General features: G+C 35.9%; 1 protein-coding gene across 2 annotated transcripts; it reads right to left on the reverse strand.

Annotated features, from left to right (window-relative positions):
• Positions 1–2387: 2387 nt before the first annotated feature.
• Positions 2388–6155, reverse strand: LOC114736541 (momilactone A synthase-like). Of its 2 annotated transcripts, XR_003739355.1 has the most exons (4): positions 6038–6155; positions 5806–5883; positions 3090–3951; positions 2388–2906 (listed from the first exon to the last, which is right to left on the reverse strand). XR_003739355.1 is itself a non-coding variant. In XM_028924396.1 (3 exons), exons 1-3 carry the CDS (start codon positions 6055–6057, stop codon positions 3147–3149), a joined length of 903 nt encoding a protein of 300 aa, XP_028780229.1. In that variant the 5' UTR covers positions 6058–6155; the 3' UTR covers positions 2388–3146. The 2 variants fall into 2 exon arrangements, 1 of the variants encoding a protein (XP_028780229.1); XM_028924396.1 differs by having other exon boundaries at positions 2388–3951.
• Between the last annotated feature and the right edge of the window lie 5690 nt (positions 6156–11845).

An 11845-nucleotide genomic window follows, 5' to 3' on the forward strand; every position in this document is an offset into this window, starting at 1 on the left:
AATATGTACTGGACTTTACCAATAGAAATACTTAACATATACGTGTTGTATATGATTTATTTGCCTCAAGCTCTGTGAACGGTGTATTATATGGTAATAAATGGAAAAATATATTAATTTTACTATTGATTATTAATATTCTCTGGCGAAAAATAGATCATGAGTATCAAAACATATGTACACTAATTAAATTTATATAAGTAAAATATGTCCGGTTATTTTGTTGTCTAATGAATTATAATAACAAATTACTATGCTGGCAAAAAAATAACAACAAGTTATTATATGTTGAATTGAATTTTAGTGAAAGATTTTTGGCCAAAAAATGGAGAATTTTAGTGAAAGGCAGATTTTTTCTTAATTGCAGGTAATTCGATGTCAAAAAAGTTAATACAAATGGCTATACTAGTATCTATTAATGCGAAGAGATAGAGAGTATGTAGTCTATTTGCTTCTTGGCAGTTGCCTCCCCTCTTTAATTTTTTTTTGGACAAAAATTAGTAGGACTTAAAAACAAAAATTATGATATTTACATGCCATAATTAATATAGCAGAAACGGAGGATCGAGCTTATGATAATCTGTTCAAACTAAGATTTAAAACGGAGGATCAGACTAATAATATTTTGTTCAAACTAAGATTTAAATCAAAATTGGAAATGGAGTGCACGTTTTGTGAGGGCATGAAGTATATGATATGCCAAAAAGGAGTTATTAAAAAGGGGCTGGGAAGTTTGGCCAAAAAAAAGGGGGGGGGCTGGGAAAGGTGGGCGACCGAAACTAAATGACAAGAATGATAGTTGATTTGGTGAGGCAGAGGAGTAAATATTCCATTTTAAATTGATTATTCTTCAAAATTAGCGACCAGATATGGACAATGGGGGCGTCATGTGTTGGGCCAACTTTAACTGGTTATGGTAAAGATGACGAAGAATCTAAAGGCATCCCCGGCCTTCAATGAGATCACAGGCTTGTTCCATGCTTTGTCCTTCTAATTTCTGGTTTGATTAAAGACCTTTTTGAAGCATCTCTGACATGCCTCTCCTGTATCCAATTATTCATGAGAGAGAAGCAGAATAAACCCTCGGGGGACCAGAAAGCGATTAGGGTTGAAATTTTTTTCACCCCCAGAAGCCAATTTGGTTTTCTCCTTGTTCTCTCTCGCGTCTTAAATATGCAAGTATATGGTTGGTTCCTTTTTTTACCCTCTTCGTGTTCCACATTCCGAATAAATCAAAAATCAAAACCAAACGCTGAACTTCAAATTCCAAGCCTTTGGAGTAAATTCTTCTATGTGAGTTGAGAAATTCCAAGGTTCTCGTGACCTTGTTTATTGTTTTTTGAAACTGTTCTCTTGGTTTTCTTCTCACCTCACCTACTCCCCAATCAAATTTAACTCTCTTATTCCCAGTTCCCTCTCGTTCTTCCCTCCTTCCACTTGCCCTTCTCTGATCTCACAACAAAAATAACCCAGCACAATGGCCACAAGTACAGTGAGCAAACTTTTTGCTTTTCGTAAAACTCTCCATAATTAACGTGGCCGCTGACCCAGCATATAAAATTGAAAATAACAAATGCTTTAGAGAAGAGGCCATATGTTGTTGCATTTGAGGTCTCTTCTGTGGTGCCTACGAGGACTTTCATATGTTCATCCAACCCGAGATAACGACACTATGGTTGGGTTCATGACAACGGACCGAATTTTTTTTAACTGACCTCCTCAAACTGGTAACTGTCGCCCTCTACCGTCAAAAAAAAAAAAAACTGTCGCCCTCTGAGCATCAAATTTGCTGATAGGGGTTTCAGGCAGAAAAACGCAGACATTGAGGAAAATTAACCCGACATCAATTTCTGGTCCCATCTTGTTCTGTAACTCCCAAAATGAGTAACCTAAGATCAGCCATTGTTTAATCGCTGCAACGTGACAGCACAGTAGACATCTTAAACATCACACGTGGCACACATGCAAACTAATGGAGAAGAAGAGTTCGACTAAATCCAGATGGGTCCCTAGGTAATTGTTTCTCCAGCTCAGAATCAATTCATATTCTCAGCTGAGATCATCAGAAGAGTAAGAGCTCAGCAGAAGTAGAACTAAAAATAGACTTATCTATTATTCCTCCTCTTATTCCCATCAATTTATTTAAGTGTGTATTCGCAGAATTTGGAATGAGTTCGTTGCTCCATACAAAATTAAAGAGGTGAAGGTTTGATATTGATTATTAATCGACGGATATGCCCATGCCTGATTAGTTATCGAAACTTGATGATGCTTTTTTTTGAATAGAGGCACATTGACATGGTCCATGCTCAATACTCCACACAGATGAATTTCGAGTCGAAAACAAAAAAGGGTGACCATTCCACGTCACATCATTAAGAGGGGGATCGAATCCAGACGAAACAATGGGACAAGAGAGCATTAATAGTTTCATGGCCCAGTAATGTATCATTGAAGCCGTGGCCTTCTCGCTCCAATTTTGGAGATTTCTATGAAAGCCTTTAACGGTGGAACTGTGCTCCTCAGCCCCATTCTGTTCCATATATTACTGATGCTCTTTTATACAGGAGAAGCAAATAGTGCGGCAAAGAAGACGATAATGAAAAAGAGCTCCCCACAATTTCGGCGTGTACTATGTAAGTGGCATTGATAGAGAGAGGCTTGAAGGCTCTCTTGAACAAGCAAGTTAGCCATGTAAGATTTCCGATGCTGGGTGGGAAGGTTCATAAATAGTTTGCTTCCACATGCGGCCTGATGTCAACCCTTTTTATGAATTAAAAAACACGCATGCCCAGGGAAAAGAAATGGCAGGCCAGCTCCAGCTTGTTTTTGTCTCCCTGTGTCAGTGCCTTGGTCCACTCCAGACCTGTATTTTGCAGAACCATGTCTATGGCTCATCCATATCTCTGTCAGCTTCACATATACCACATAAGATTCAGTATTGGATCGCGTTATGTCCTTTTGACTTTACATCATTAATGTTTTGCCTTTCAATAGCGAAAAGCAAAATAGGTACCTGCTGTGTGCGAATATCAAGACTATAGGTGCAAAATAGAGACAATGAAACAGAAAATCAAGAAATTGCTCACAGTGAATTCACAGATCAACAATATTTGACACTACATAACACAAATAAGCTATAGGAACTAGGCCAGTTGATCAGGCGAAGGGAACTTAAGATTTTTAAAGCTGGTAAACCCTCCATCTACCACAAGGTTTTGCCCTGTGATGTATTTTGCATCATCGGAGGCCAAGTACAAGGCGGCCCGGGCCACATCTATTTCTTCACACTTCGCACCTTGTAGCTCGCCGAGCCCATTCACAATCTCGGTTACCTGCTCTCGGGTCAAACCCGGGTAAAGCTGACCTATCTGCTCCAACGCCATCGGTGTAGGAATTGGAGCCGGAGATATGCAATTAATTCTGATCCCAGATCGACACAGCTCACTGGCCGCAAACTTCACTATCCCCTGTACCGTAAATTTGGAAACTGAGTATGGGTAAGGCCCGAGCCCGCCCAAAATCCCACTTATGCTTGATGTACACAGAATGGATCCTGAGCCCGTGGGTACCATGACCCGAGCCGCATGCTTTATACCTGCGATTGTGCCTCGGAGGTTGATCCGCATGACGTGGTCAAAGTCATCGAGGTTCAGTTCAGCGATGCTGTACGGGAATGTTGGGCCTGTTATTCCGGCATTGTTGTACATTATGTCGAGTTTTCCGTGGCGGTCTACGGCAGCGTTTACAGCTTCAGCAACTTGGGCCTCACTGGTAACGTCGCACTCCACAAATTGGGCTGATGGGCCTAATTCTTTGGCAACTTGTGGCCCAATAAGAGTGTCTTTATCGGCAATTATGACTTGGGCCCCATGTTGGATAAATTCATGGGCCGAAGCCTTGCCAAGCCCACTTGCGGACCCAGTTATGACAGCCACTTTTCCCTCAAGCCTGCATTTTGGAGAGGAGATGATCACGTTGTTCCCTATCATTTTAGTGAGGACAGAAGGAAATATATAATGCCAAACGAAATCACTGGTTTGAAATGGGCATGAAGAAAACGGTGGACTATTCATGATGACTTCTTTGAAAATGACACTATCGGCTTTATCTCAATTGTCTAAATCACAAAAGTATAGTTTCTTTTTGGCAAAGTTGGAAGATGATGTCGTGGACCCTAGTTTCCTCCAACAAAGATTGATTAAGATTGCCCTTCTTGTGTGACTTTGAAAAAGAACACAAAAGAAAAAGAAAAGACAAAGAGAGATGATCTTTACCTATACGTTCTAACTTTCAAAGACTGATTATCATTCGGGAAGTTGAAAAATGCTAAATTTTGAATATATATGTGGTGACATACCCACATGGACAGCTCAGAAGGGGTTGGGTTTTTATACATATGTGGCCTGAAAATTGCGAGTCTTACTGACTTTCCCCCACCATTAGTGTTTTGCTCCAATAATGTTATAGTTCTATATTGTCAGTTGGGAAATCTATGAACATCAAATATGTTATTGGCACATTTAGCTGACAAATAAAATAAACAGAAGAAGAAGGTGGTGTTCACTAGATCTACGGCAAGAGAACATGCAAATTTGAGGGCAGGTATCATGATTTGCGCCTACATGTGCTTCACTGAAATCCCTTACAGGTTTTCACTAGAATCTTAAAATGACTTGTTATTTACTCTACAGTTAGTTTTCGTTTGCCAACGCCCATACGAGTAAACCAAGGTTTCACTATTTCACGGGTCCTCGTCGACAGCAGTATTAATCATCAATACCAGTCAATATAAAACATTTAAATATATAGCCAAACAATATTATTAGCTTCTACTTATTTTGTAAATGAATAAAATGTGCTATAATTTTAGTACATATATGTGTCAATAATGTAGCTCCTATGACAAACAGACATACAAGCAGTAAGGAGAGTGACGGCAGACAGAGTTAAATTATTTCAAGCCAAATGATTCCTAGCTCGCTGTTATCTATCACGTTTGAAAATGACAACAAAATTTGTGTGTGTGGTTTTAGGTTTTACAATATGCAGTCATATTCATGATTTTAAAAGTTAATTAAAATGGCAAGAAGTGGGGTCAGCAGTTAGAAGTGATCTGCAAAGGATCGCATTAGCGTGAAAAGTATCTCTTCTTTCCATGGAGAGAAATGACCTGAAACGAAGAATACCATCCATTCCCAGAAAAAAGCACGAGAAAAACGGAACAGCCTTAATTCTTGCTTTCTTTATCTTTTTCCCCCCTAAAATAAATTAAAGCTGACAAATTAATAGCGAGATATGGCTTTGGCACTTGCAAGTTGCAAGTGATCATAGAGATTTGCTCTTCTTTTTCCTAATAGAGGAGAATGACTCATCAACGAAACACAATCCATTCCCCAGAGAAAAATACCCGAAAAACTGAAATAATCTTAATTCTTTCTCTCGAACCCTACGGAAGCATATGAAATTTCTTCCAGGCAAGTGATATATGGATAAATATATATATAGATATATATATATAGAGAGAGAGAGAGAGATTATATAGGTTAAAGCCTCAACACTTCAGAACACCCGGGGGGGCGGAAAAAATCATTTCAAGGGACAAGCTGTCCCCGGCCCTCCCCCATCTGGCAGGAAGGACAAGCAGGTTAATTAGATGAATAGTTTGGAGAGACATACTAGTCATAGTTTTTGTGAAAAAGCTAACTTATAAGAGAAATAAATACACGGGTACTATACTGAATCCTGATCGTCGTATTCAATTATTCACCAGTGAATTATGGGTAGCTAGTTAATGAGACTCACCTTCTTCCACCAACCGTTGCATAGAATCTGCTTTTCTTTTTCAGCGCATCACTGATGAAGCTCGTGAATTTGAACTCCCTGCTGGGAAATAAGAGCAGAAGAATATAACAGACCTTTGATTTTCATATCAATATATATACCATACTTATAGTAAAAATCATGAAGGAACACAACTATGGGGAGCTAAAAATGGTCTGTAAAGTAACGAGTTAAAAAGGAACGACGAACGAACCCTGATAATGTTCTGAACATGCCGGCGTTGAAGACAAAGGGATAGATCTCAGATTATCGGGTGAGGTTTGAACTTTTGAGGACGGAGACAGTAGTGAAGGTTTTTATGGAAGGAGCGAGGAAACCTTATTGTTTTGTGTTGTATATATTGTAATACTGGACCCGCATTTTCATGCAGAGAGAGAGGAGGTAGAGAGAGAGATGAGCAAGAACATGGCTGGCTCTTTGTGATCTGTCCTATTTAATGATGCGTATGAGGAACTTGACGTTGGAGGAATAAAAATATGCGTAGAAGAGCTGTTTATACCACAGTCCATTGTCAATAATTGGAAAAAAAAAAAATGAATAAAAGGAAAGATGATGTGATTATTAATCTTATAATTGAGAGGAATTAATAAATTACATGGCATCACTGAGCGTAGAAAATATCTTGAAAATGAACTCGAACCTGCAATTGTGGCCATCAGTTCATCAGTGGTGTGCGTGAATAATCAAGGTATTTATTGTTTTGGGAAAAAAATATAGAAGGATGGAGTCGAATTATTGTTTACTAATGAATGAGATATGGGGTTAGTTGAAAAGAATAAAATGTGGTTAAAAAAATAAATTATTCGATTTATAGCAATCATGGAATTATACTCCATACTATAAAAAAATTGCAGGTAAAAAAATATATTATAGAAATTTTGCATTAAAGCTGATACTATAAATGAATTTCGTGGTTTTGCTTTATATGTATTGTTTTATTTCATATACAATTGGTTTCTTATCTATTCTGATCGTGAAGATAAATTACAATCACAGGATTTATTTTCGTTAATTAGATGGAGGATGACTTTGGTGCGTGAAGGGTGGCTTGCTAATTAACTTATCATTTCTGGCGTCAATTTCTGACATGGCACCTCATTGGTGCTTGTCCTTTAAACTAATATTCTAAATATAAAATTTATTGTATAGTATAAATTGCACTAAAAGATAAGTTTTATATTTAAAACCAAATAAAGTAATATTTAATAAATTACCGCAATTTGCTTCGACTTAATTTCACGCTGATTATTGCGGATCGATTTCCCTTCACTTGCTATTTTTCGTCAACTTTATTATCCTATCATTTAGTATCAGGTGAGAAAGTCCAATATGCGCAAATTAATCTGTCTGATCATCAATTCCTGGAGCCGGGAATATATTGGAATATATGTGGTGGCAAAACGGAGGAACACATGGAAAATAATTAATGATATATTAATAATATATGCTCCGAATTAAGAACAAAAAGATTGTAATTTGAATCATGAAAGCGCATGCAATTCAACGAGAATATCACAGGTAAGATATGGATTCTGATGGAAAAGAGATCGTACTGGACCGACCACGCAATATAAATTAATAATAATATGAAATGCTTGCACCAAACCTTTCTAAAAAGACTATGCTGCCTTCCCGCTTTGTATATCTTATTCTCTTTTTCAATACAATCCAGCTCCTCTTAATTATGTTATCTGTCAACCGTCTCGACCCGCAAAGTTATATTATACTCGTTTGGTTCAAAATATAAGACTTATTTTTAGTGTGATTTATACTATATATCAAATGAATCCTCTATTTGGGATTAGATGACTGTATTCATACTATACGGGAAAGATATCACTCCTCTAATTCTCAGAGTTACTTAATTAATCTAAACAAATTAATAAAGTTAAATAAATCACTTAATTTTAACAAATGCAACACAATATCTCTAAAATACCGCTATGCAACCTTAAATTATATATTAATTTATAAATGAGATAAAATAATTTAAAAATAAGCATAAGAAATAAAATAAATTAAGTTTGATATTACATTTATCACTGAAAGGAACTTTCTAAACTCGTTAATAAAGATTAGTAAAGAGTATTTGTTAGCTTATATGATATTAAATACGCTTTTAAGTACGCGAGTTGTTGTTTTGGGGGGGGGGGGGGAAGAAGACCATTTGTCTATGAGTCTTGATTAAAATGATCCGGCTAAAAATAGATGCTTGCTGGCTTCTTTTTATATTAATTTCTCTGACTTAATTCCATTCCATGATTTGTTGCCAGCCGGCTGCACTATATGCAGATAAATGTTGCAGACATGTATACATGCATACCCTTGAGGCCTTGAGTTATGCCTTCTTTCCATGACTCTAAATCCTCACTTTTACGTCCCATGTCCCTGAAATAATGATGAAAACGATAGATTCAATTTATAAAATTATATAGCATCCTCCTTTGAAAAGCACTGATCAAAAACTAATTGGGCGTCCAAGCGACAACTTCACTTTGTTAATTGTTATATCTAGTTTTTAATATAATAGCTAGTTGATTAATTTGAGTAGATTAAGAAAACTAGTTAAGTTAGTTATTTGTAATAAATAAATACTATATTTTCTAAAATATCCTTTCTAATCAAGCCTATTAGGCTATAACTACCATTATTATTACAGGGACTACTTTAAAAAAATTACATAAATATGAGAGATAATATGGATTGAGATCTTATATTTATGATCAAAATAAAAATCAAACAAACTCTTATATTAAGGATCGGAAATAGCAGCACGTAGTGGCTGGGAAAAAAAACGATGATAGTGTGGCTTGATTAGAAGGATAAGAAGAAGACAAAACGAAGGAAGGAGGTTAGGCAGCAGCAGAGAGGCATAATATGGGATGAACATGTTAATAATTTGAATAGAATAAAAATGTTGTCATCTTATGCAGGAGAAGAAGACAGACGCTAGACAAGCGAGTGAAAGGCCAGCAAACAACACTGGAACTGTGCAGCATTGCCTGTCGCCTCCTTTTCGTACCAACTCATATTAATTAATTCCTGCGTAACTAACAATGCTGGAGGGTTTTTGAATTATTAAAGCAGGAAAAGGAGGGGATCGTATGTATAGTGCCCTCAATCATACTACTCTTTGCTGCAAAGTAAAGGTCCAACCCCCTCCTCTTTTTGTTTTTGTGTTAGAGGGCATTCAACATGTTTCCTGGGATCTCTTTCTGCAAACACGATGTATGCTCATACATTAATTATTATTATTCTAAATTCACTTTTACGTCCCTTTTTTAATGTATATCCGACACCACTGCATATTTAGATATGTTGACTCTGGTCAAATCTCTTGAGGGCAGAAGAGGACGAGTATTTGAGTGTATGGGGAAAAAAATAGAGCGATGGAGACAGGCAGTGTCATGAATGAGAGGGATGATGATGAGTTTGCAGTACAGTAAAACTCTTTTGGAAAAAGTGGCTTAAAGTGCCTGTTTGAAGATTTTATTTGGCCCCAAAAAAAAAACTGAACGAGTTATGTACAGATGACTTTCATTTTGAAGACTTTCTAAACATACTGTTTCAATTGAACTCGAGTTGCACCTGCACTAGGTCCTTTTGACTGATAAAATTCTTTACGCAAGTGACCATTCTCAATCCTTATCTTTGTCATGAACCCTTGTTCTCATGGTCTTCATCAATTTTCTTTTCGATGCCTTTTATTTCAATATTTTTTAACCAATTAAACAACTCCCTAACCCACTAATTATCATCAATTCGACGCACCAGAAATAGTATGTAATAAAGTTGAAAAATATTAACTAGTTCTCACTAGATTTTTTAAATTTACATGAAATTGTTAGCGAGTGCTTGGGCGAGGAATGGAGGAACAGCGCAAGGGATGGCTTCTGAAAAGATGTAATTGTCAAGAACTAATTAAAAAGAAAACAAATGGCTGCGTCTTACTCGTAAGTAGGTTGAGGCAGACGTGTGGGCTGGCAGGTAAGAATGGCTTCGCAGGGAGACGTCTACCTTTCAAGATTTGGGCTTTTTCAACCGTCCTTAAGCGTACATCATGGGCGTGTTGAAGGGGGCCAACATTTTTCGCAGGCCGCAAATGAGACAGCTGCTCCTGGCCCATCCACTCCCGATCTCAGCCCTCCTATGTTTCCATGCACTCATTAGTCCCTTTTCTGGCTTTTATTCTTTTGTTTCGGCCTTTGCATTCACAAAACTCCTCTCTCCCCCAAAATTCATTTTCTTAGAGTTTCATAGGAATGTTTTATTAATAGGCATCACACCATTTATATTTTTTTAATAAGAATAAAAATTTTAATTTAATTTGTATCAAATCGTATGAATTATGGAATATGCTTTTCTTAACAGGCGCTATTTTTTCCCCCCTGCATGGAGACCTTTCTCTGGAACATATACAATGGATTCCGGCTTTCACCTTTTATAATCTCCCTTCAAACAACTCTGTGTTTTGACCCTTTTGATTCCTTCAACCTTGTAAATACTCCATCTATTTCATAATGGAGCATTGGAAATTGAAAATTGAAATATGAATTAATCGGAGTCAGCTCAATTACGGTTAAAATAATAAAAATTAATTAAATTAAAATTTATAAAATATTTATATATAATTTTAAAAAATAAGAATATTTAAATTTTATACATATACTGTAATTTTTTTAATAAAAAAGCATAAAATACAATTTTATGGACCACTACAAGCCCAGTAAGTGTATGCAGGCGACTCTACCAGGAACAAACGGAGCATAAATTCCGGTGTGGTGATGTTGACGCGTCAACTTTGTAAATTTTAGAAGGTATGATTTTACGATACTTTGTTCCGATTCATGAAAAAATTATGAGTGTTCTAAAGAGTGATATTCGTAGTGTAGTACCGCCTCCTATTCGTCGGAAAACACTGGAATGAATTAGAAAAAATGCTCTCATAATATAAATTGAGACGATATTTTTAAAAAATCCATCCAAATATTTTTTAAATATAAAAATTTAATAACTAATTTATGAATATTAAAAATATGGGATAATCCTAATTAAATCCAGTTAAAACACTAAAATTCAAAATTAGGTCTTCACTTTGTACAAATTCCTAATGAGGCAAAGAGGCCTGATTAGGATTTATGAATGTTGTTTAAAGTCTAAAATGCCCCTCTATAATTAAAATGAGTTGTTAGTTCTATATTTTTCTCCTCCACAGGTCGTTTTCCTAAAATACGAAAGTTCTCGATCCATAGTAGATGACATGAAATTATAACACTGTTCTCAATTCAAATTAATAATTACTCCGACACCCTAATCAACCTGTAAAAGGTGCTGGTCTAAATAAGGGATCAAATGGTCCGTAATCCTTAATGCAAGGGCTTTTCAAATAGTTTCCTATTTATTCATGACTATCGTATGCCTTTTCCTTTGACTATTTCAGAACAAATTAATTATACATTATGATCCTCCGTCTACACTATTTTACCAATTTTCCAAGTGTACACGTGTGTGTATATTATTAAGTATATGGAGGATGGATCAATTTTAAAATTGAGCAAAAATCAAACCCATTGAAAATTAAAATCTAGCACTGACCAACACTGTTAGATTGATTAGAGTGCTGGAGTAATTATTAATATGAATCAATGATTGTATTGTAATTTCCTATCATTTACTAAAGATTTACTGTTTTTGTATTTCAAGAAAAGAATTTGTGAGGTAGACAAAGAATTTATGAGAGAGAAAAATATAAAGTCAACCAAAAAAAGAGGAAAAAAATACTCAAAAAAATATAAAGGTAACAACTCATTTCAATTATAGAGGGGCGTTTTTGACTTTTAAGAACATTTCTAAATTCCTAATTGGGCCTTTAATCCTGATTAGGAATTTGTTCAAAATATAGGCCTGATTTTGAATTTTGGTATTTCAACTAGATTTAAATGGGATTCTCCCTAACAATATTAGTTAGATTAATTATTTATAATAATAAATAAGTGTTATT

The sequence above is a fragment of the Neltuma alba genome, unplaced genomic scaffold (genome assembly GCF_004799145.2).
Source record: "Neltuma alba isolate B1F8T4 unplaced genomic scaffold, ASM479914v2 tig00013343_pilon, whole genome shotgun sequence".
Classification (NCBI taxonomy): Eukaryota; Viridiplantae; Streptophyta; class Magnoliopsida; order Fabales; family Fabaceae; genus Neltuma; species Neltuma alba.

Bases quoted from the DNA above. Each gene is read 5' to 3' on its own strand.
- LOC114736541 (XM_028924396.1), bottom strand. From the start codon at position 6,057: ATGTTCAGAACATTATCAGG. The intron at 5,884-6,037 runs GTTCGTTCGTCG...ATTTCCCAGCAG, and splicing joins ATGTTCAGAACATTATCAGG to GGAGTTCAAATTCACGAGCT. The intron at 3,952-5,805 runs GTGAGTCTCATT...TCCAAAATGCAG, and splicing joins GCAACGGTTGGTGGAAGAAG to GCTTGAGGGAAAAGTGGCTG.